The sequence below is a fragment of the Sceloporus occidentalis genome, unplaced genomic scaffold (genome assembly GCF_023333645.1).
Source record: "Sceloporus occidentalis isolate IW3139 unplaced genomic scaffold, rSceOcc1.0.p SCAF_64, whole genome shotgun sequence".
Taxonomy (NCBI): domain Eukaryota; kingdom Metazoa; phylum Chordata; class Lepidosauria; order Squamata; family Phrynosomatidae; genus Sceloporus; species Sceloporus occidentalis.
In genome coordinates, this window is record NW_028317044.1 from 1,568,287 (window position 1) to 1,591,690 (window position 23,404).

At 46.3% G+C, this 23,404-nt stretch overlaps 2 protein-coding genes across 6 annotated transcripts in view; one reads left to right on the top strand and one right to left on the bottom strand.

Annotated features, from left to right (window-relative positions):
• SSC4D (scavenger receptor cysteine rich family member with 4 domains) overlaps positions 1–11,288 on the bottom strand; it is a 35,169-nt gene extending 23,881 nt beyond the window's left edge. For 3 of the 4 annotated variants that reach the window (XM_089493477.1, XM_089493478.1, XM_089493475.1), the window contains exons 1-8: positions 10,509–11,288; positions 7,831–8,006; positions 5,944–5,979; positions 4,582–4,887; positions 2,708–2,779; positions 1,990–2,304; positions 1,008–1,088; positions 349–426 (exon numbers count right to left, since the gene is read on the bottom strand). In XM_089493477.1, coding sequence (XP_089349603.1) covers positions 349–426; positions 1,008–1,088; positions 1,990–2,304; positions 2,708–2,779; positions 4,582–4,887; positions 5,944–5,979; positions 7,831–7,948 — 1,006 coding nt within the window. In that variant the 5' untranslated portion in view covers positions 7,949–8,006; positions 10,509–11,288. The remainder of the gene's footprint in view (positions 1–348; positions 427–1,007; positions 1,089–1,989; positions 2,305–2,707; positions 2,780–4,581; positions 4,888–5,943; positions 5,980–7,830; positions 8,007–10,508) is intronic. The other variant, XM_089493479.1, reaches the window with a different exon arrangement.
• Positions 11,289–13,281: 1,993 nt separating this feature from the next.
• On the top strand, positions 13,282–23,394 carry DTX2 (deltex E3 ubiquitin ligase 2). Of its 2 annotated transcripts, XM_089493364.1 has the most exons (10): positions 13,282–13,373; positions 14,441–14,812; positions 15,723–16,344; positions 18,200–18,258; positions 18,631–18,762; positions 19,392–19,462; positions 19,584–19,742; positions 20,240–20,401; positions 20,990–21,079; positions 22,077–23,394. In XM_089493364.1, the coding sequence occupies exons 2-10, from the start codon at positions 14,533–14,535 to the stop codon at positions 22,299–22,301; spliced, it is 1,800 nt and encodes a 599-aa protein (XP_089349490.1). In that variant the 5' UTR covers positions 13,282–13,373; positions 14,441–14,532; the 3' UTR covers positions 22,302–23,394. The 2 variants fall into 2 exon arrangements, with proteins under 2 accessions (XP_089349490.1, XP_089349491.1); XM_089493365.1 differs by lacking the exon at positions 18,631–18,762.
• Positions 23,395–23,404: the final 10 nt, after the last annotated feature.

A 23,404-nucleotide genomic window follows, 5' to 3' on the forward strand; every position in this document is an offset into this window, starting at 1 on the left:
CCCCTCAACCTTTTGCATTTAGAAAGCAAGGGGTGCCTTCTTTTGAGACATCTGCGACCATGTTTTGCCATTTTGTGGACTCAACATTTTTTCTTGTTCTTGGATAGGGGGAGATTAAAGCAAAGCTGGGGGATTCTGGGATATGCAGTCCCCAAAGTGACTATTCCAAGCAGTGATCTGAACAAAAACCCTGACATTGTCCTCACATACACACACACACACACACTCCCACGCATTGCAAGCACCAAGAACATTTCTGCCTCCCTCTCTCTCTCCATTGTTCTGGTGGGAGATTTCACATCTCTGACGCAAATTGCAGCACGGCACACGTCAGAGCATCAAACTTACTCCTTTTCTCCAGCAAAAGAAGGGCCGAGGTCATCATCGCCTCCGTCTCTGGCGTAGGCCTCTCTCTCCCCTCTGTGCCTGCAAAGACACACGGCTTTATCAGGACAAGATTTTGGAACGCTTCCCCAAAATGTGTCTTTGGAAACTCTCCAAGGTGGTTTCGAGCAAAGGTTGGGGAAAGGTACTATAACTCCCAGAATCCAGCCACCCACCTTTGGCTTCTGAGAATTCTAGTCCCATCAAAACACACACACACACACACACACACACACACACACACACACACACATATTGCAAGCTCTGGGTGTGAAGAGAGAACTATTGAAAGCTTGCCACATGTATAATGTGCATTTTGCTTGGCACCATAAAAGCATTGCTGGTCCAAAACACACTGCAGAAATAACCCAGTTTGAGAGTGCTTTAATGTGAATGTGTAAGCAGATAAAGGTGGCATAGAAATGAAATAAAGAATAATAAAATAATAAATAGTAAGGTAGGAAATCTTTTCCTTGTAGCAGCCTTGGTAGATAGCTTTAAAACCTCCAAGGCTTTAGTCACAGAAGCAATTCCACCGGCCTGAAGTCCACCCAACTTGGCAACCAATCCACCATGATGGATTTATAGGGTCTGGGGTTAAAAGGAACATCCTCTGGTCTTACCTGTAGCCATGTCAGTGAAGGATTCATCATAGATGTGGGCGATAGATGTTGTGATGGGAGTGACTGTTGTCATTCCGAGTCCTGACACAAGAGAAGTGGGGGAAAACATACATCATATTTATTAGACAATGGGTATCTGATATCCAGCATTATCCAATGAGCTAGTGTGGCATAGTGGTTTCGATGTTGGAATAAGTCCCTGCCTGGAGGCTACATCTACACTGCAGAATTAATGCACTTTGATGGCACTTTAACTGCCACAATGCAGTCTCAATGAACTGTGAATGCAGCAGTTTGTTTAATGACACAACACTGGTCCAAATGTCAGCACCAACGCTGAGCAATCTGGACACCAAAGTAAGCACACTCCTTTTCATGCATGGTAGAAATCAAATACATGCCTGCACTAGTCTAGAGCAGTGCTTCCCAAACTTTGGTCCTCCAGATGTTTTGGAGTTCAGCTCCCAGAATTCCTGACTGTTGGCCAAGATGGCTGGGGCTTCTGGGAGTTGAAGTCCAAAACACCTGTAGGGCTAAAGTTTGGGCATCACTGGTCTAGATCAGTGTGTGAAGGGATCTTGTAGCATCTTTGAGACTAACTGGGAAAAGAAATGGGTTGCATGAGTTTTCATTTACTAGATGCGTGGAGCGAAGCACCCAGGAGCAGACATTTATACCCACGAATGAGCAGCTTGTATGTGTGAAGAGTAACAGAAATGCAAAGCTTAACAAATTTAACAACTTCAGAATCATAGTATCCTAGAGTTGGAAGAGACCCTGTGGGACATCCAGGCCATTCCCATGTCTCACAAATCTACAAAAGTGCTAGGGAAGAGTGTGACTTGCCCAAGGAGACCCATTAGGTTTCTGTGGTGAAGTGCAAAGATTCAAACCCTGGTGTATCAGTGTCCGACACTCAAAACACTACGCCACACTGACCCTTGGAGCCAAGACTGGCATCCTAGGGTTTTGTTGCACTCACCCGAGCAGATGACTCCGGCGTCCTCATGGTGGCCACAATTATGGATGCCCCATCCCAGGCTGTAGCAAGCTGAGAGGTGAGGCTCACTCCCGTCGCAGTTGACGTTGTCCAAGAGGATGCGCCCCGTACCATAGCCAAAGAAGGCATTGGTTCGGAAACCCATGGCATGGCCGCAGCCCATCTGCTTGCACACCACCCGGGCATCGCTCAGGCCCCAGTCGTCATCACAGACCGTGCCCCAGATCCCTTTGAAGAAAATCTCCACTCGGCCCTGGCAGGAATCGGCCCCATTCACCAGCCGGATGCTCCCATTAGCTGGACCGGAAGACAGAACCATGGTAAGATCCAAAATGGTTACCATCATTCCTATTGCCATGATGATGACAATGACAACCATTGCAGTGGGCCCTTGGTATCCACTGGAGTTTGGTTCCAGGACCCCCATGGATAGCAAAATCCATGGGTGCTCAGGTCCAATTATATACAATGGGTTGTTACCATTATTATTATTATTATTATTATTAACTCATATCTTCAGGTTTCTATAGCAGTTAAGATGGTCTCCAAGAACTTTTTTCTACATTGGGTAGCCTTTGCCATCTTGGGGCAAGGACCTATTCACTTTTTCCTTGCTGAGAACCAGAGACACATGCTAATGACAATAACAGCAACAAAAAAGCTGGAGGTGATTCCTCTGGGAACTCCTCAAAATACTCACTTTCCCCATTTTGTAGTGAGACGGTGGAAGCTTTGCTAGTCGGGCCTCTGGGCACTTGGGTGGGCAAGAATTCTGCGGACAGAAGCAAAGAGATTAGCCTTCCTTTCTCCGACACAAGGCTTTGTGAAAATCGACAAGGTTGCAGAGACACAGGCTTAGAATTACAAACACACACATACACATGTATGGCAGGGATTGCCAAAGCGCACCTTGTGGTCCATTCTTGGAACACTCTCGAAGTCCCTCCATAGTCATTTTTTCTTCCCTCCACAGAATCATTGGAAGAGACCTCAGGGGCTATGCAGACCAACCCCATTCTGCCATGCAGGAACTCACAATCAAAGCATCCCTGACAGATGGCCATCCAGCCTCTGTTTAAAAACCTCCAAAGGAGGAGACTCCACCATAATCCAAGGGAGTGTCTTCCACTGTCAAACAGTTCTTACTGTCAGGAAGGTCTCCCTAATATTTAGGTGGAATCACTTTTCCTGTAGCTTGCATCCATTGTTCGGTGTCCTATTCTCTGGAGCAGCAGAAAACAAGCTTGCTACATCCTCAATATGATATCCCTTCAAGTACTCAAACAGGGCTATCATAGCACCTCTTAGCCTTCTCTTCTCCAGGCTGAACATACCCAGCTCCCAAAGGAGTTTATCAAACGGGACGGGAGGCTCTCAGTTTCGAAAGAGAAGATAGTGAGGTCAATTCAAAAATTCATGCAATTACGGGATTCCTTATCACACCTTAAATTCGCTGTAATGGCCTCCCCGAACGCGACCCAGATTCTGCACAAAGTAAGCCATCACATTGGTGGGTTCTTAATTGCGAATTGGCACCCTTGCGCATGCTCAGTGCGACTCCAGATGACTGGAGCATAGTGCATTTAGGCGAGTAAGAGAGAGGAACCAAGGAACCCCACAATTTACAAAAGAGGTTGGAAGAGGGGGGGAAGAATAGTTGAAAGAACATGCTAAAATGAGCATATATTCACTCTTGTAACGTTAAAACGTGAATATAATGGTTATCCAATAGCTCCAGGTTCATGCCTCTTCATTAGTAGGCAGTAGCCCCCCCCAGCAATGCTGAAGGACAAGCGGAAGCAAAATTGAAGCGGAATTGCAGCATGGCTTCATGGGAAACCCCCCTCTTCCAGATGGAGGGGGGAACAGACCAAAGGAGACATGTATATCACACCAAACAACAGCGCACTGAGTGCGAAGTTGCCTAGGAATAGGGCTTGTGACTTCGCTAGTTCACAGAATTTACTTAACTGTGGATTGACGCGTGATTGCGTTCGGACTGCCAGCGATCGCGCGTGGTAACCTTTCGCGCAATAACATGAATACGCATGACTGTGTTCAGGATGACACTGGATTATACTTCCAATTTCAGTTGTGTGATATTGTCCAAAGTCTCTCTTTACAGAGCTTTGTGGATTTCAGACCTTCCACCATTTTGGTTGCCCTCCTCTGGACATGCTCCAGCTTGTCAACACAGTATTCACAGGTATAGAGTGGAACTATTACTTCCCTCGATCTAGACACTACACTTCTATTGAGGCAGTCTAGAACTGAGTTGGCTTTTTTAGACGCCGCATCACACTGTTGACTCATGTTCAACTTGTGGTCTACTAGGATTCCCTAGATCCCTTTCGCATGTAGTCTTCTTAAGCCAGGCATCCCCCATCCTATATCTATGCATTTCATTTTTTCTGCCTAGGTGCAGTACCTTACATTTCTCATGGTTGAAAGTGATTTGGTTAGTTTGGGCCCAGCTTTCCAGAAAACGTTTTGCTCCAAATGCTCTCTAGGGAGTGCAAGGAGCCAGACAGAGTACACCGCCATTGCAACCCAATGAAGCCCAAACCTTTGTACCGTTACACGTGACGGCCACATCCTCGTAGTGGTAGCAATTGTGGATGCCCCATCCGTGGCTGCTGCATTCGTTGAGGGCTGCCTCAGTCCCTTTGCAGTCCACGTTGTCCAAGAATATGGGGCCCCGGCCCTGGCCGAAGGAAAGAGTGGCCGGCATGGCGATGGCACGGCCGCAGCTCAACTGGCGGCAGACCACGTTGGCATCCACGATGTCCCAGTCGTCGTCACACACTGTGCCCCAGGTGTTGTTGTAGAAGATCTCCACCCGGCCCTGGCATCGGCTGCGCCCATTGACCAGTCGGATCTCTGGAAGAAAGAGGACCACCATTCAGGTTGCTGTGGTCAGTGGTCAGCAAATCCCCTCTGGGATTTATTCTGAACATTAAAGAAGTTTTCCACAGTGTCATTCCTTGTTCCCAGGACCCAGATTCATATTCATATATGTATGTGTGTATAACACACACACGCATACATCTGGTCAATGATAATATAAATCCATCTTGTCAATGATAATGAAAATAATAAAGATCTATCTATCTATCTATCTATCTATCTATCTATCTATCTATCTATCTATCTATCTATCATCTATCTATCTATCTTTATTATTTTCATTATCGTTGAACCCACCATACAAATTATTGCATTCCAAACATCTCCTTATATCACCCAAAATTTCCTACCTTCAAGTAGTTTCCGGTAATGAAATCCCAGCGGCTTTCCAATCGGCTCATATTCACGGATCTCTCCCTATATAAAACTCTTCTCTCGGTCATATTCCTCCTCTGAATTTTACTTCCATAACATCAAAGTAGTGATAAGACAGAGGATAGCTTAAATATTTAAGCCATCAAAGGGTCTGAATATCCCTATTAATTTCTTAATACAAACTTCTTCTTTTAGTGAGTCTGAAAGGGGCTACAAGACCTCTCTATATGGTGATCCTACAGACTAACACGGCTATTATATATATATATATATATACATACCTTCTGTTATAGTCTTAAAGAACTTATCACATTCTTCCTCTATGAAGAAATAAAGTGCTAATTTAGCCAAACAAAATTCTTAACAATATGTGTGTGTGTGCGTGCATATATGTATGTATATGTATATAGGTACACAGAGTAAATAAATAAGTACTTATTTATATGTATACCCATAAAGTCCATTCTATATTCCTCACCGCATCTATGATTTAGATATTTTACACAGGGATGTGCAGGTGCTTGAGACAGGTGTCTTGGCTTTCATCTGTGAAATGTTGGAGGGGATGTAATCCCTCCAAATTTATTAGATCTTAAACAGAAGTGTGCACTCTCTCACACACACAAATGCACACAGGCATACGGATAGTCTCACCTGCAACATGCATCTCTGCAAGCTCAGAGCCTCCAGCTGGAATGGAAAAAGAAGAGGGTTAAAACATTGCGTTTTGATCCATACTCGACCAGCCATGGGAGGGATACATGATCACTTACTGATCATAGAATCATATAATCCTGGAGTTGGAAGAGGCCCCGGGGGCCATCCAATCCAACCCCATTCTGCCATGCAAGAAGACACAATCTATGCACTCCCTGTGACAGGTAGCCATCCAGCATCTGTTTAGAAACTGTATAGGTTCGATACCCTGGAGAGGTCCTTTAAGATACCCGAAATGCTTGGAGCCAGAAAGGTTTCGGATTTCTGATACATACATATTTTTTAATATTTGCAAATACGTAACACATATCTTATGAGAGCTAGCATGGAGTAGTGGTTTGAGTGTTGTAGGACACTGGAGACCAGGGTACTAGTCCCAGTTTGGCAAGTCATGTTCACTGTTACACACAGCCTCAGAGGGAGGCGATGGCAAAACTCCTCTGAACCAACCTTGCCAAGAAAGCCCCATGATAGGGTCGCCATAAGTCAGACATTATTTGTAGGCACACAGCAGCAGCAACAACAACAATGCCCAAGTTATGGCTGAGGGCACTTTAACTGCCATGGCTCAATGCTATGGGATCCTGGGAATTGTAGTTTGTGGACAGAGAAGTCTAAATGTCTCACGAAATCACAATTCTTAGAATCCCATAGAACATCACAGTGTCAAACTGGGTTATTTCTGCAGTCTCTCTAGGGCAGCGATGTCCAAACTCTGCCCCTCCAGCTGTTTTGGACTTCATCTCCCACCTTGTCCAGAGTTTGGACATCACTGCTCTAGGGTGTTGTTGTTGTTGTACCTTCACCCATGCCTTGCCTGGATGTATCTCAGGGGAAAGAAGTATGTGTTGGATGTTGTTGGCATTCCTAGCCGGGATAAGCAAAAGGATGCTGGGAACTGCAGTTGAGCAACGTCTGGAAAGCTGCACCATTTGCACCCCTAAGAGAAACAGACGAATCAACAAAACAAAAATAGAATCGGTAATATTTCCACCCATCCAAAGGAAACCGGATCCAGCCGCTGAGCCTCACAGCCCTTCTCCTCGCTTGGAGAAGTGCGGAAGATACAGCAAGTCCAACCTGCCCTGCATTTGTACCGGGGTTTCAGTTTTCACTCTCTCCCTTCCTTCCTTTCAATCCCAAAATGCAACCTCCAGCTTGAAAACCCAGGCCAGCCTTCCTTGCCCTGCTGCACGTCGGTTTGCAAGGATCGAGTATCTAATCTGTGCTGAGTGATCCCAAGGATGAACCCAGGCTGGAAGTTGTAAAGCCAGTTCTGTCCAGAGCTTGGAAAAGTTACACTTCGTGCATTCATTCATCTGTTTCCTATCACTGGCCTCCCTAGTAATGCATCTGAGGAAGTAGACTTGAGTCTATGAAAGTTCATGCTGCCAACTTTCTTTCAGTGAGTCTCAAAGGCGCTACAACATCTCTCTACATACTAATCCTACCTACGTTTTAATTTTTGACAACACCTCCCATTATTCACCAACTGGTAGCCATGCTGGCTGGGAGATTCCCTTATATGATTGTAAAGTAATGGTAACTGTTGTGACATAAAGAACTGGCAAGATTAATATTACACCTTTAAATTATGATATCAAATGCACCATTTTGGGAATTGTAGGTTGTTGTGGCACCCAGAGCTCTCTGAGAGAGAAGGCTAAAGGTCTCCCAAAACTACAGTGTCCATAGAGCCACGGCAGTTAAAGTGGTGTCAAAGTGGATTATTTCTGCAGTGCGGATGCAGCCTCAGTGTGGGACTCTTGGAGGGCAGAGGCGAATTCCATCCCCATTAAAGTTCCTACTCAAAGAAAAGCTCACCTGCTGGGGCAAAGGAAAAGAAGGGACCCAGGGTTGAGAGGACCAGCAAGGCAGATGATATGCAGAGCCCAGGCCTCCGATCTCTCTTCCGGTGTCCTGGACAAGGACCAATGTTCATTTCTGCTTCTCGCCGGGTTTTGCAGTGGTCTCCCAGGGAAAGAACTGCAAAGCCACACCTGGATAGGAAGACAACAAAGGACCAAACTTAAGCATGGGAATCTTCATTTTGAAAAAGTCTAACCTGTTATCTCTCCATCCTTAGAGGATTTCTTTTTAAAGAATCTAATACGTATATGTTAGTGTTGGGTGGCATTGTTTCTGCAGTCTGCAAAGGAGAGCTCCTCTCCTATGCAAATCCTTGCTAGTCGACAAAGATGAGAGAGTGTGACTTGCCCAAGTGGGTTTCCATGGCTGAGCAGGGATTCGAACCCTGGTCCTAGGGTGGATCAACACCAATGGTTCCCGAACTTTAGCCCTCCAGATGTTTTGCACTTCAGCTCCCAGAAATCCTGACTGTTGGCCAAGCTGGAAGTTGATGTTCCAGACATCTGGAGGATCAAAGTTTGGGAATCGCTGGAGAAATAATGCAGTTTGGCACCACTTTAAGTGCTGTAACTCCATCCTATGGAATCCTGGGACTTGTAGATTTACAAGGTCTTGATAGTCCCTTAAGGCTCTGTGTATACGGTGCATAGGAAACATACATGAACTGTTGTTGCTGTTGCTGTTGCTGTTGTTATATTTATTTATAACCAAAAACTGGGACTCAGGGTGGCTCACAACATGTTGGGTTTAGGCCTGAGTCCCATTCGTTCCCAGTCTTGGGTCCCCTTGCAGTTGGCATGGAGAGATTTTTGCTCTCTTGATTGTTGAGGTGGCGGTCGGGGAAGAGATGGCACACCGATGCCAACCTGCACACCTTCTTGGATCCTGGACAGGGATGTGGCTCTTGGCACGAAGAAGCCCCCGCATCTGCCATCATCACCATTTCTCTCAACGGATGGCAGAAAAGGGGGAGAACAGGCCGGACCCCTCAGCACAAAAGGCGACATTATTCTCGCACCACGGCGGATGAATGGCGCATTCAAGGGCACAACGGAGGGACTAGATTGTTTTTCATCCTCAGATATGACTGTGCCAGTTGTTTGCTGGTGTGTTCTGAAGTTGAGGACGTATAGGGCATCATGCCCACACATGCCCTGTTGTTGTTGTTGTTGTTGTGTGCTTTCAAGTCATTTCTGACTTATGCCAACCCTAAGGTGGACCTATCATGGGGGGGGTTTGGCGAGTTTCTTCAGAAGGAGTTTGTTATCACCATCCTCTGAGGCTGAGAGTGTATGACTTGCCTAAGGTCACTCAGTGGGTTTCCATGGATGGGCCATGATTCAAACCCTAGTCTCCGGAGTCATAGTCCAACGTATGTCCCACTTGCGCTGCACATGCCCTGAGGAGTTCTTTTCCTGGAAATCCAGAGGCCAGTTTTCCCATTAGGCAGAAATGCAAGTCTTGTCTTGTTGATTTGTTTCTATATTTCATACGGAGAGTCTGTAGCTTCAGGAATACTTGCAATTCCATGTTCCTGGCGCATTCAAAGCACTTGAGAGAAATAAGCCACAAGGGAGAAATGGCATACCAAGACAGCTGCTTGTCTTTGCAGACTCTACTCCAGTTCTAACCCAAAGCTACCAACAGATATGGAAAACAAAACGATGGCCCACAGATTGGAAATGCTCAATATACGTCCCATTCCCCTAAAGAAGGAGACATCAGTAACCACAGGACCATTGCGTTAATTTCCCATCCAAGCAAAATTATGCCCAAAACAATATAGACCCAACTCTCTTCATGTTAGCATCCTCTTAAGACGCCAAAGCCACAGATGCTGGCGAAACGTCAGGAATAAACTCTTCTAGAACATGGCCACAAAGTCCGAAAAACCCACAAAAAACTATGGATCCCGGCCACAAAAGCCTTCGACGTCACAATATAGACGTTTATTGTATACGTATCAAGAACTGTCCACATTGGGTTCAGGAAAAGAAGAGGCACTAGGAATCATATCACAAAAATACACTGGGTAACGCAGCCTACCAAAGAATTTCAGTGCTTTATAGATTAGAGCAAACTGATTGTCTATGAAAAACTATGGACCACTGTGAAATAAATGGATGTGCCACAACATTTGGTTGTTCGGATACAGATAACCTTTACTCAGGTGACTGTTAGGAACATAATACATAGAAACAGAACGGTTTCTAATTGGAAAAGGGGTCAGGCAAGGCTGCATTTTATCACTGCTTAACCTGGTATCCATTGGCAGTTTCCCATCTAGGTACAAACCAGGGCTGACCCTGCTTTGCTTCCAGGATTTGGTGCCTTGAGGGTATATCTATAATAAAAAGCGGTCAAATTTGGGACATCATTGCATAGCATAACACACCGAAAATGAATCGTCCATGTCTCAACATTCAATGTGATTTCCCCCCAAATTCCCCACAGTGTAGAATATCCAAGTTCACTGATATTGCTATTATCAATAACAGTACTATTTGTGACCGCCACCATTCCTATAACTCTGCTCATGGGTTGTGGAGCGAAGCGGTCAATGTCCTTTGCAAAATTCCCACTTCATTTTGCTACTTGTAGTCGCTATCAAAGGAGATGGAAAGATCACGTACCTTTCTTTTGGCGTTTTGCTTCCCGCTTTCGAAGGAATGCCAGGGTTACATTCGTTCTTTCCTTGCAAAGTACCAATAATAGGCACAAGAGAAGTCCCTCATCCGTCAATTGTGTGGTTCCACATTGCGGCAACCTTTCGCACCTTTGGTGTCTATTGCATGGATCAGGCGCTTAAAACTCTATGCTACAACCACGGCTGGGTTTAAAGTCGCACATCTTCGTTCGGACGTGGAAGGAAAAAATGCAAAAATTAAAGTGTTTTAACAAATGTCTCCATAAGCAGAGATAGGGCAAGGTGGAGAACTATGTAGAGATACACCTTTCAAGGTAGAGAATGGGTCAGGTTTCCAAAGGGAACGAAAGGAAGGCACAAGTGTGTGTGTGTGTGTGTGTGTGTGTTTGCGCCAGGATGATGATAGAAATTGGAGGCTAGTTGCATGAGAAGAGGTTAAGCTTCCCCCCCCCCTCTTTTCTTTGCAAAGGCATTTCGTTCCCCTTGAAGAAGAGGAGGGGAAAACATGTTTCAATTGGGAGGAAGTCCGCAATGATCATTTTTGGCGACAGGTTCTTGGCCTCAGGCCTTGGCATATCCAACATGGTTCCAACTTGAGAGAGAAAGTGGGCAAAGGCTACTTGTCGGTCTCATTCCCTCTTTGCTTTGGCCAAAGGACAAAGCTAGAGGGGACCTTAAATGTTGTGATAGTTGTCATTTGCCATTAAGTTGGCTTCCAAGGAAGAAACTGCAAAGGCAGGTTTACGGCTGGATCTGAAGGAAATGAGCCCATACAGACAGGCCAAAATAAAGCTGCTTCGGGTCACTTTGGAAGTATGCTGTTTAAATGATGCATGCGTCCTAAGAGGCCGGAAGCCATGCCAAAGCCATGCTCCAGTCCTAAGTTGTGGCTTCCGGTCTCCTAGGACACATGCATCATTTAAACAGCATATCTCCAAAGTGACCCGAAGTAGCTTTATTTTGGCTTCTCTGTACGGGGCCAATAATAATAATAATGTGTAAATGACCAACAGGATAGGAGTGTGTGCATTTTAGCGGAGAGTCAGCGTCGGTGCATCTCAGCCTCAGTTGTGGGTCTCCGGCAAAAGTTATTTGGCACCACCAAGATCCGCTTTTCAACGTTGCGTCCTTGACGCGGCTGCCACCACGCAGAGCAGATTAACACGGCCGAAACAAAGGCCATCTTGTTCTAGCTCAGAAAGCCTATGTGCAGCTCAGAAATCCTTTTCCTCGACTTGATACCAAGTCGACTTGATGGCGAGCAACGTGGAGATCAAGTCCTTTCTCTGAAGATGCCAGCCACAGATGCTGGCGAAATGTTAAGAATAAACTCTTCTAGAACATGGCCACATAGTCCGAAAACCTCACAAAAAACTATAGTGATGGCAATTGTTTTTGTTACTGTGTGCATTCAATTCATTTCTGACTTAGGGCGACCCTAAAGCAAACCGACGATGGGGTTTTCTTGGTCAGGTTTGTTCAGGTTTGTTGCCCAGATTTGTTTGCCATTGCCTTGCCCTGAGGCTGAGAGAGTGTGACTTATTAGCTTACCTGCTAATTAGCTTACTTGCTGTTCACCGCTATGATCTTTGGAATAGTGGTATATAAATAAAACAAATTATTATTATTATTATTATTATTATTGCCCAAGGTCTCCCAATGGGTTTCATGGCCATGCGGGGACTCGAAACCTGGTCTCCAGAGTCGTATTCCCACACGCAAACCACAATGCACCATGCGTACTCTTTAGTTGTGAGCAAAACAACTGTACAAGAACATCCAAACTCCACAAAACGGTGACGCTTCATAGGGTTTATTGCTTGGCCCAATAAAGGTACCATTGTTTTGTGGAGTTTGGATGTTAATGGATGTTATAAAAATCATTGGAAGACCTATCCATTTTCTCAAACGTACGCTACTGGTGGGTACATTTAGTCTTATCTTATTCTATTTTATGTAGTACGGCGCTGTGTAAACCTAACAGTGCTTTATAAATAAAGTTTAATAATTATATCTATATATAAAAATCATATAAAATCATATACAGTATGTACCATCAAATATAAAATTTAACTATGAATTATATATTTATTGTCCTACATACTGTAATATAAATAATATCTCTTCCAGCAGGCCTATCCAGGTGTTTTTTAACCATGAATTTTATATTTCATTATTGTTCTACCTATTGTAATATAAATATTGCGGAGACATGAAGCTTAATATATGTTTTTATGTAACAATTGTGTTTTAAATATGTTGTAACCCGCCTTGAGCCGTGAGAAATAAAATTATTATTTATTATTGTACTCTGCTATAGGGCCAACACAGCCACCCATGGATATTATAATACACACACACACACACACACACACACATATATATATATATATACACACGTGTGTGTGTGTATATATACACACACACACAGTATATACATATATATATATATATATATATACACATACACACAAACATATATACAGACATATATATATATTTATATATGTATATATATGGATGTTATTATAGTTTATTGGGGTTAAAGTGCTGAGAGGTGAGGTTTTAAATTCAAAACAAGCCACCAAGGCCTTCCTCTCTGAGGAGAAACTGAGGGAAAGAAGGATGCGCATGCGCCCTTCGTCCCCAGAAGGAAGACAAAATGGCGGCCGGCGGCCTCGCCTCGATGCACTCCAACCCCCATGATGCATCGCGGCGAGAGGCAAGAGCGCACGCATGCGCAGTTAGAAACCCGATACATCCGGTGTTCTGTCTGATCAGAAGGCCGGAGCAGCGGTGGCAACGGAGGCTGAGAGCGAGCGATCGCCGTCGTTTCCTTGGCAACGGCGAGGTGAGAGCCCCTGGGCCTGCTGTCGCCTCCTCTTGGAGCAGGGGATGATGGGAGCTGTAGTCCCTGGGGGTTGGATCTCTAGCCATCAGACACCCCTCTGGGTTTGTTGGATGCTGTAGTGTCCAAGGGACGTTGATCGCTGCTGCTGCTGCTGTTGTTGTTTCTCTGAGGCTGAGAGAGTGTGATTGCCCAGGTCATCAAGTGGGTTTCAGGGCTGAGCTGGGAACCCTGGTCTCCAGAGTCATAGTCCTCCAAGTCCTCCCATAGTCCTCAGAGACAGAGTCCTCCAGAATCAGTCCTCCTTGGTCCTTCAGAGTCAGAGTCCTCCAGAGTCCTAGTCCTCCAAATCCTCAGAGACAGAGTCCTCCAGAATCAGAATCCTCCATGATCCTTCAGAATTAGAGTCCTCCAGAGTCATAGTCCTCCAAGTCCTTCCATAGTCCTCAGAGACAGTCCTCCAGAATCAGAGTCCTCCATGGTCCTCCAGAGTCACAGTCCTCCATAATACTCAGAGTCCTAGTCCTCCAGAGTCCTGAGAGTCCTAGTCCTCCATAGCCCTGTTTAAATACTTGAAGGGATGTCATACCGAGGAGGGAGCGAGCTTGTTTTCTGCTGCCCCAGAGAACAGGACACAAATGGATCCAAACTACAGGAAAAGAGATTCCTATAGGTCCTTAACACAGTTCCTATAGGGAGCTCCTGAACTTCCTGGGAGTAAGACCTGTTCGACAGTAGAAGAAGCTGCTTTAATGGAGGATGACAGAGTCTCCTTCTTTGGAAGCTTTCAAACAGAGGCTGGATGGCCGTCTGTCACAGCGAAAGCCTGTGTCTTGGTTTTTGGAGGAAGCAAGGCTAGACGAGTGGTTTTCTTCAAGAGCTATGCTTGGCTATAGTGACCCATTGGAAAGCAAAGGCTTCACTATCTCAGCCATCCCCGGGTATTTCAGATCTCAGGATTATGGATATGGGATGCTCAACCTGTAGTGTATGCCTTTACAACATATGTGCCTTTATCCCTCTGGTGTAACATTTCATGGTTCACTTTCCCTGCTCTTTTTCCGTTGCAGACCCGACGCGTTCCCATTGCCGAAGATGAACCGTTGAACCATCCCGAAGCTCCTGCTCCTCTTTGGATCCGTGGGTGGAAAGCCCTCTCAAAATGGCCACCTCGCCAGGGACCTCCGCTGGGCCTCCTCCTCCTCCTCCGGACCCCGGTGTGGCGGTCTGGGAATGGCAGGACGAACTCGGCCGCTGGAGGCCCTACCGCAGCGCCGTGTGCAGCTACATCGAGCAGTCGTTCCAGGCCCTTGCGGCGAAGGGACGGCGGTCGCTGGGGACTTGGCCGGTCAGCGGCAGCATCCCTTTAGGGCAAGCGGATCCGGCGCTGGCACCGTACATCATTGACCTACCTAGTCTGACGCAGTTCCGACAAGATACGGGTAAGATACGTCGCGGCTGCGTCGCTGGCTAAGTCATGTCTTGGTAGCCTAATTCCTCCATCTCCGGCAGCCGATTTCGGAGCTCTTCCTCTAGTTCATCTCTGTTTTTCTGGGAAGGTATTCAGAAGCTCAGGAAGGGAAGCTTCCTGCCATTCTCCCCGGTTTCCTATGAAGATCCCAGATTGTCTGTCTGGCAGCTGAGATAAAAAGGGGTCAGATAGTTTCACAGACGGATGTTTTCCTCTCCGATCCTTTTAATATCTCTTGGTGCGTTGTAGAAATCGAGTGCCAAATAAAAACAGTAAGATACAGAAAGCTTGCCTTTAAAGAGCAGAAAACAGGATTAGAACCAAAATAAACTTGAGGGGTATTTCATGGTTGTTACAGCATGATTTATTGGATTGAATATTGGACTCCAGGAGTCCAGGGTTCAAATTGCGACCTTAGGCAAGTCCCATTCTCTCAGCCTCAAGAAGGCAATGGCAAACATCCTCTGAACGAATCTTGCCAAGAAAACCCTAACATAGATTTGGCATATATCCGGAGCAAGTAGTTTGAGTATTCGATTCTGGAAGACCAGCATTCAAATCCCTACTCAGTCATCTCTTTCAGCCTCAAGAGGATGGTAATGGCAAACTCCGGTCTGAACAAATCCGGACAACAGAACCCCGTGATTTTCACCTGAAGTCCCAAAGTTGCCCCCAAGGCTACAGAATGGCCTGTGGGTCCATGCGTGGCCCTATCATCTATTTTGGAGTCCAAATCCAGTTGTTAGTAGTACCCTTGCCTTTCCATTTTAGCAGTTGATTCAAGTGGATGCATTAGTAGTTGGACACTAGTAGTAGGATTTTAGTAGTTCCCACGTAGTTTCTTTCCTCATGCGCTTTGCCTGTTTCTTCTCTCCTCGCAGGGACCATGCGCTCTGTGCGCAGGCACATCTTCCAGCTGGATTCAGCGGCTGGGCAAGGCGTCGTCTGGGAGTGGCAGAACGACGAAGGGGGCTGGTTCCCTTACGAGATGAACGTTTGCGTCTACTTGGAGCAAGCCTTTGCCTTCAAGAGCCCCCAAGTGGACCTCGGCCCCTTTGGCTACAACTATGGGATCGATTTTGCCTCACTTACTCAGACCAACCAAACCACCGGCTACCAGCGGCGGATCCAGAGGCGTGTGGACTCACCCTACCCGGTAGCCACAGCCACAGGGCCATCTCATTCGGGGCCGACGTGTTCCTGCCAACAGTGCCTTCTGAACAGCGGGACCGGACCCATCACTACCCGGTATCGGCACTCCATGGTCAACCTCCCCGGTCCCTCGGCCGGAACTGGACCCAGGCCCTTTGCTGGGGTACAGGGGGCTGCCGGCAGGACAGCTGGTCTCGGTTATTCTCAGACGGGCTTCGTGCCTTACAACAAGCCCACCATTTCTGGAGCCCGGTCAATGCCGAAGTTGAATGTTCAGAGTTTAGGGGTAGCACCGCAACCGCCAACTGTCAGTGGGCCAAGTCTGGCGCATGGAGCATCCAAAGGAGTCAGGTATGCTATATTGGGAGAGGTCGAGTATCAGTGGGATTTATGTAGCGGTTGACTTGAACATTTAGCTCAAGTATGAGTTAGTGATATCTATTCATCCCATCCCTGAATCAGGGTGGATAATGTTGTTATTTGTCTTGCTCCTCCATGGAAAGTGAGTTGGTCACCCCTTCACAGACAAGTCAAACATTTCTGACAAATACTCAAAGAATGAGGGCTATAAAACACTGAGCTGGCTTTACCTATCTAACCCTTCTTGCAGTTAATGGTGTGAGCCATAAAACCCTGTTTGCAGTGTCTAACAAGGCAGGATGGCCTGTGTTTATCTTTACAATGGAATTCCCCTCCCTGGCTCCTCACATTGCCTTGACATAATTCGAATGAATTACTAAGGCATTGTTATTTTTATGACTTCAGCAAAAACAAACCCCAATGTTCTGAACTTCAGATTTTCTCACCGGTGATCCACCGTTTTGCTTCTTCTGCAAATGGGATGCCTATAAATCCTCACCTTGGTCGAGCAGGTTTGAGAAAACCATATGTTTCACAAATGGGAATGAGCAATAAAATGCAATGTCCCCAAAACCCACCCACCCACCATAACCAATAAATCATAACTGTAAACTAAACCAATAGTAACCAATAAATCAAGCTTGCAAACTGAAAAAGGCAGGGAGATGAGTCTTCAAGGCCAGAACAAATTGGTGCATCCATGCTCAAACAACTCAAGGGATATAGCTGGCGCACTATATAATTTATAAACCTGGATATAAAAACACCAGATCCCTTTGTGTCGGGGAGCAGTCTTTGAAAGCGATGCTCACGTCTGGGAACAAGGGAGTTGCTTTGAGCCATGGAAAGAACGGTTTCAACACCAAGAGACAGTCCCTGGGCGCGGTGTCAGCCTTTCCTATGGCATAATAGTCTCCCTCGGAAGTGTGCAATTACGTCTGTCTGGGGTTGCATACTTGCAGCTCATAAAACCCTAATATACACAATTAGAGGAAATCTGAGCACGCAGCCATTGCTGTCCTTTTCTCAGGCAGCGTTGTTCAGTCCTTCCTCCGCTCGCTCTTCTGTCCCACAACCCTAGATTACAACATTCCTACCTGTATACCCCAGTTGGCCAGCGCACATCTTCTCTTGTTCGCAGTCTGTATTTACTATATCGGGGGAACGCTGATTCCTGCTGCACAGCGAAGCTTGGGAGAGTGCCCCCTAAAAAGAAGAAATGAAAAGAGGAAAGCAATAGGATGCTCTTAAAGACATGGGAGCACCACTGTGTTTGATTGTCCTGATGCGCAGCTTGTACTCAGGACAAGCTGCCGTCAGGATGGAATAAAGAGAAACAGAATGGTTCCCAATCTGAAAAAGGGTCAGGCAAGGCTGTATAGTATCATAAAACCCAATTGATTCAGGCTGTATGCATAAAATATTGTACCACAGAATGCTTAGACCCAGAGGCAGGAGAACACTGGAGGAAGGGGCATTGATAACCTCAGAGGCAGCACAAGACCAAGGGCAGCGCTGCCATCATCCCACCTTAAATCGTGGGAGGAATTCCTATTAATGGTCAGTGATGCAGATGTGTTCATTTTGAACGATTTGCACACCTCGCAACATTCAGATTTCCTTTGGGCCAAACCTGGATTTTGTGGGGTTTTCGGGCTATGGATGCCGGCCATGAAAGCCTTCGACTTCCCAAACCTGGATTGCCTGGAGAAAAGAATTAAGATATATCACTTTGTGTGGGGGAGCGTAGCCCAGAGTATGCTGTGTCTCCTTAATGCATGTTTTCTGACGTTATCCATTTTCAAAACATTCCCAATCACATTTCCCCTTGCTTTTGTCTCCTCAGTATCCCAAAGCTGCCAGTGAGCATGTCCAGACCCAGCAAAGTGAGCCAAGCCCTCGCAGGTAACCTAACCTCTGAAATCTCCGATCTTTTTCCTAGGTGGCTTGCACTGTCCACACTTTCCTCGAGTTGCAGATATGTATATATCACTCACCCAAACATGTCAAAGCAATGTACACCAGTAAAATGCTTCTCTGCACCGTGCACCATGGGCCTTCACATCTCTATGCTTCCCTCTACTGAATTGTTTCCTTCCCTCTTGTGTTTGCTTGGTGTTTCTCTGTGTTGTATTTCCCCCCTTCTCCTGGAATCAAGGTTTTGGGTGTTTTTGGTTTTGTTTAAAACTTTAATTTCCTCATCGCTCATATGATGCCCATGTCTTCCCCATCCCTTTCCCCCCGACCCCATGCATGACCGCCCCGTCTTCCCTGTAGGCATGATGGCCTTTCTGATGTCAGTCCCTGGACTACCTGTGCAGCTAACCCAGGCACTTCCGTCCGTCCGAGCCTATAGAGACTCTAAAAAACACTCCTCCGTTAAGGACAGGAGGAGAGCGCCCTTCAAAGGTAGCTCACGCGCTTGGACCGCCTTCCTGCGCTGCCTCTCCTGCCTGCTCTCCTCCTCTTCCTTTTCTCTCTGGTGTCTCTTTCCAGTGTTCTGTCAGCTAAAACAAATGGTGTTTTTCCCACTCTCACAAGGGCCTTGGATCCCAGCAAATGTGGAAGACCCACTGTACTTACACTTCACATACCATGGGTGGGGAGCCTGTGGTTTCCCTGATTTCTTGGACTTTAACTCCCATCAGCCCTACCTAGCATAAATCTGCTCTCTAGAAGAAATTCTTCCTTACCTTGTGTTGTCCCATCCCACCGAGCTCCTCTCCCAAAGGCTCCCCTTTTGCAGATCTTACCTTCCCATCCTTGCGGTTGGGTCCTTCTCTGTGCGGCGCCTCTGCAGAAGGGAGGGACTGACCATTCCCGGTTTGTAGCTTTGAAGGAATGGCTCGTTCTCGAAGCGACTGCCCAGAAAGCTACCTTTGCCGCTGGATTCACTTTCAAGCCACAGCTAACCATTTCTCCTTGACTGGTCTTACTAATCCGTCTGAGACTCCTGTTCCTGTTAATTCCATCTCTTCTTGCTCAGATGATGGTTTGATGTGGATTGACATCTCCGTCTTTCTCTTTCTCCCTCTCAGGTGGCACCCTCAGCCCAGAAGAGGTGGTCAAGAGGTATTTCCAAGAGCTGAAGACACCCCCGGCGGATGAGGTGAGTTAGCGGGGCCCGCAAGTTGGAAAAGGTTCCTTTTTTGGACTGTCACGCTCAGCATCCCTAGCTTCAGTGGAATTGGGGAGAGCATTGACACACTCTTTCTGCCTTGTTTTCCCAGGACTGCATCATCTGTATGGAAAAATTGAGCTCTCCTTCAGGCTACAGTGATTCATGTGAAAGCAAGACCATCCAGCCGGGGAGCATAGGAAGACTGGACAAGTGCAGCCACGCTTTCCACCTGCTCTGCGTCCTGGCCATGTATACCAGTGGCAACAAGGTACAGGGGAAAGTGTTTGGAGAGAGCATAGGGTCATTGCTGGAAGCAAAGTTGGACACCATTCATAGAAGACGTCTCTCTGTGTGTAGTACGTGCCTTCGAGTCACTTGTCAAATTAAATGCAACCACATGGATTTTGTAGCGTTTTCTTAGGCAAGGAATATTCAGGCCAATTCCTGCTCCTCTTGGAGTGTCACAAATGCAGACATAGCTCAGAGGCTAAGTAGACATTTTTGTGTGTCTACCTTTGTTTGTTTGTTTGTTTTCATTACTTCACAGCAAATTTGAATTATTTGGAGCTGGGCCTCTGTTTCTGTTACCAAACGCAGCACTTCAGTTAGGATCAGGGATGGGTAACATGGCCATGTAAAAGCTCTATCTTCTGAATGCTTTGGAAGAACCTTCTGGAGTGCGTGAATGTTTTTGTTCAGTCCACTGTTTTTTTGAACAGACGTGGTAGATTCTCATCACTCCACTCCTTTATTTTCAAATTCCAGGACGGCAGCTTGCAGTGTCCCTCTTGCAAGACCATTTACGGAGAGAAGACAGGCACGCAACCCAACGGGAAGATGGACGTCGTCACTTTCCCGGAGTCCCTCCCAGGACACGAGGGCTGTGGGTCCATACAAATCATGTATTACATCAAGAAGGGCATACAGGTGAGGAAAGCATCGGTGCCAAAACACTCCCTCGCAAGAAGGCAGAGTGGCAAACATAGATAACAAGGATTCCACAACCCTTTGTAAGTTGAAGGGCTCAGGGTCAAAATCCCTGGCTGGAAGGATTGGGTAGGAGAGAAGGATGAAGTTACTTTTTGTCTCCCAATTTGTAAAGGCTGCTGTTAGGCAGAAGGAGACATGGCTGGGGAAACTCCCAGGCCATGGGAGCGAATCAGGCTGTCCTGGGGAACTGAGTTAAGGCCTCCTGGGATTCCCCAGATGATTATTTCCCCTTCCCTTGAACACTATATTTATTCTGAAAGGTTGAAATGCTTCTCCTAAGGTTTTGTTAACAGGCAGACTAAAATGACTGTGGTACAGACATACCCTGAGAGCCAGCATAGTATAGTGGTTTGAGCACTGGACTCTGGAGAGCAGGATACGATTCTCATTTCGGCCATGGAATCCCACCTTGGGCAAGTCATGCTTTCTCAGCCTCAGAAGATAGCAATAGCTTCTAGAATGTTCCAGCATCTAAACCAGACTACTTGGATTGACGAGATTTTTTTCTGTTGTCGTATTTTTCAGGGTCCGGAGCATCCCAACCCAGGGCTCCCATACACAGCAAGAGGCTTTCCGCGTTACTGTTACCTCCCAAATAATGACAAAGGAAGAAAGGTACTGTGGGGCTAATGCAGGTGGCACACCTGTGACAGCCATCTTTTGGTGGATGTAATGAGTTTGTCCCTCTAGTAGGGCTTTCTGGCCTGACAAAATCATGTAAATTAAGTGAATCTGTTTGACTTACTTTCCTCAGTCAGGGGGTTCATTGAGGCTGTTATGACACTGGAAAGGATATCTTTTCCCTTGCCATCACGTTGCATTCCCTACCTGGGTCTTGGCTTGGTGAAGTTAACATCACAAAGACGGGCTTGACCAAAAAGGATTGCGAGAGACCATTCACAGTCAATGAAAGAGCTTCATACTGTCAAGGGAGCAAGCTTTCCAACTCTTTGTTCCATCAGACTTGTTTCTTTGGCTGGCAATCAAAAAAGAATTTGTGTGAATAGAGCAAAATCCTATAGAGATTGCAAGAAACCTGGAGAAGAGAAGGTTAAGAGGTGATATGATAGCCCTGTTTAAATGTTTGAAGGGATGTCATATTGAGGAAGGAGCGGGCTTGTTTTCTGCTGCTCCAGAGAACAGGACCCAATGGAGCAATGGATGCAAGCTCCAGGAGAAGAGATTCCATCTCAACATTAGGAGGAACTTCCTAAGAGCTTTTTGATGGTGGAACACACTCCCTCAGAGTGATGGAGGTCTTTAAGCAGAGGCTGGGTGGCCATCTGTCAATGGGGATGCTTTGACTGACAGTTCCTGCATGGCAGAATGGGGTTGGGCTGTATGGCCCTTGGGGTCTCTCCCAACTCTATGATTCATTAATAATAATAATAATAATAATAATAATAATAATAATAATAATAAGGAAACTTGTAGAGGCACAGATATCCAAGAGGGGCATCTCCAGGTGGCCACGGTTAGGAAAGGGAGGTGTAAGAAGCAGCCATAGATGATGCAGGCTAAAAAAAAGGAGCCCAGAGAGGAACATGTCCCATTGGATTTTTGTTTGCCCATGACATCTGAGAAGGCTCATACCTTTGTTCTTCCCCGCCAGGTGCTGGAGCTGTTGAAGGTGGCCTGGAGGAGGCGTTTGATCTTTACCGTCGGGACGTCCAGCACGACAGGCGAGAGCAACACTGTGGTGTGGAACGAGATCCACCACAAGACGGAAATGCACTCCAACGCCTCAGGCCACGGCTACCCGGACCCCAACTACCTGGACAATGTGCTGGCGGAGCTGGCAGCTCAGGGCGTCACAGAAGACTGCTTGATGCCCTGAGTCCGCAGGCCTCTGTGGGTGCGTTTCTCAAGGGCTGGCCTTGGCTCCGTCGCTAGAGACAGCTATCCCCGTTGCCTTACGTACGCTTGGCCCATTTCTTCTGAGCAATAATAGTCTCTGGGAACATCCGCCTCGGTTGTGGGGAGAACGTTTAACACAAGACATATGTATAGACACACGCCGTGTTTTTAATCTCGATATGAGGGCTTCCGGTCCCTGATCCAACCTGAATGTACGCAAGCGGACCTTTCCCTTTCCCTGTCGGTGGAAATGCATAAAAGAACCGTGGCTTAACTCGCATCTTGTCTCCTTCCAGTATGTTGCTGGGTGTGAGATATAACAATCCCAAGTACCCAGAAGGTGTGGAAACACATCCCTGTTGTGGGTTTGGTTTCGCCATCCTCTCTCCACGAAAATCATGTGCTCCATTCACATAGTAAGAAAAGTATGTGCCTTCAATAGCCTGGTGATTTATAGAGACCCCATTAATTTCATAGGGTTTTCTTAAGTGAGTAAAAGTCAGAGGCGGCTTGTTGTTGCGTTCCTCTGAAATATAGCCTACAGCCCCTGATATTCCAAGTACTTAGCTTCCAAGATAGATGGGAATGGGTGTCTTCAGGGTGTTTATGTGGGGCTACTCATTGAGGTTAAATGCCTTCCCTCTACCTCCTGTAATAGAGATTTTGCCTGCCTGCCTATGGTGAATGTAGTAGGCCTTTTCATGCGTAAAGGAAGTAAGGGTTGCAGTCTGATGACCTGTGAAATCTATTTGCACAGAAGTCTTTTTTATGAAGATAAAACTACAGTAGACCCTTGTTATCCGCTGGGGTTTGGTTCCAAGATCCCCCATGGATAACAAAATCCATGGATGCCCAAGTCCCATTAAATATAACGACAAAATGCAAAATGGTGTCCCTTATTAAAAAATGGAAAATCAAGGTTTGATATTTGAAATGTATACTTCTTTTTGAACACTTTCAAACCGTGGATGCTTGAACCCGTGTATAAGAAGGGCCGGTTGTAATTTAATTCTGCATTATTTTGTTTTGCCTGACATTGTCAGTTGTGTAGAGCTGCTCAGTAAAGCCATATATTTCCCACCC

Coding starts and splice junctions, on each gene's coding strand:
- DTX2 (XM_089493364.1), top strand. CDS start 14,533: ATGGCCACCTCGCCAGGGACCTCCGCTGGGCCTCCTCCTCCTCCTCCG. Junction 18,763..19,391: donor GAGGAGAGCGCCCTTCAAAG/GTAGCTCACGCG, acceptor TCTCCCTCTCAG/GTGGCACCCTCAGCCCAGAA. Junction 19,743..20,239: donor TGTATACCAGTGGCAACAAG/GTACAGGGGAAA, acceptor TTCAAATTCCAG/GACGGCAGCTTGCAGTGTCC.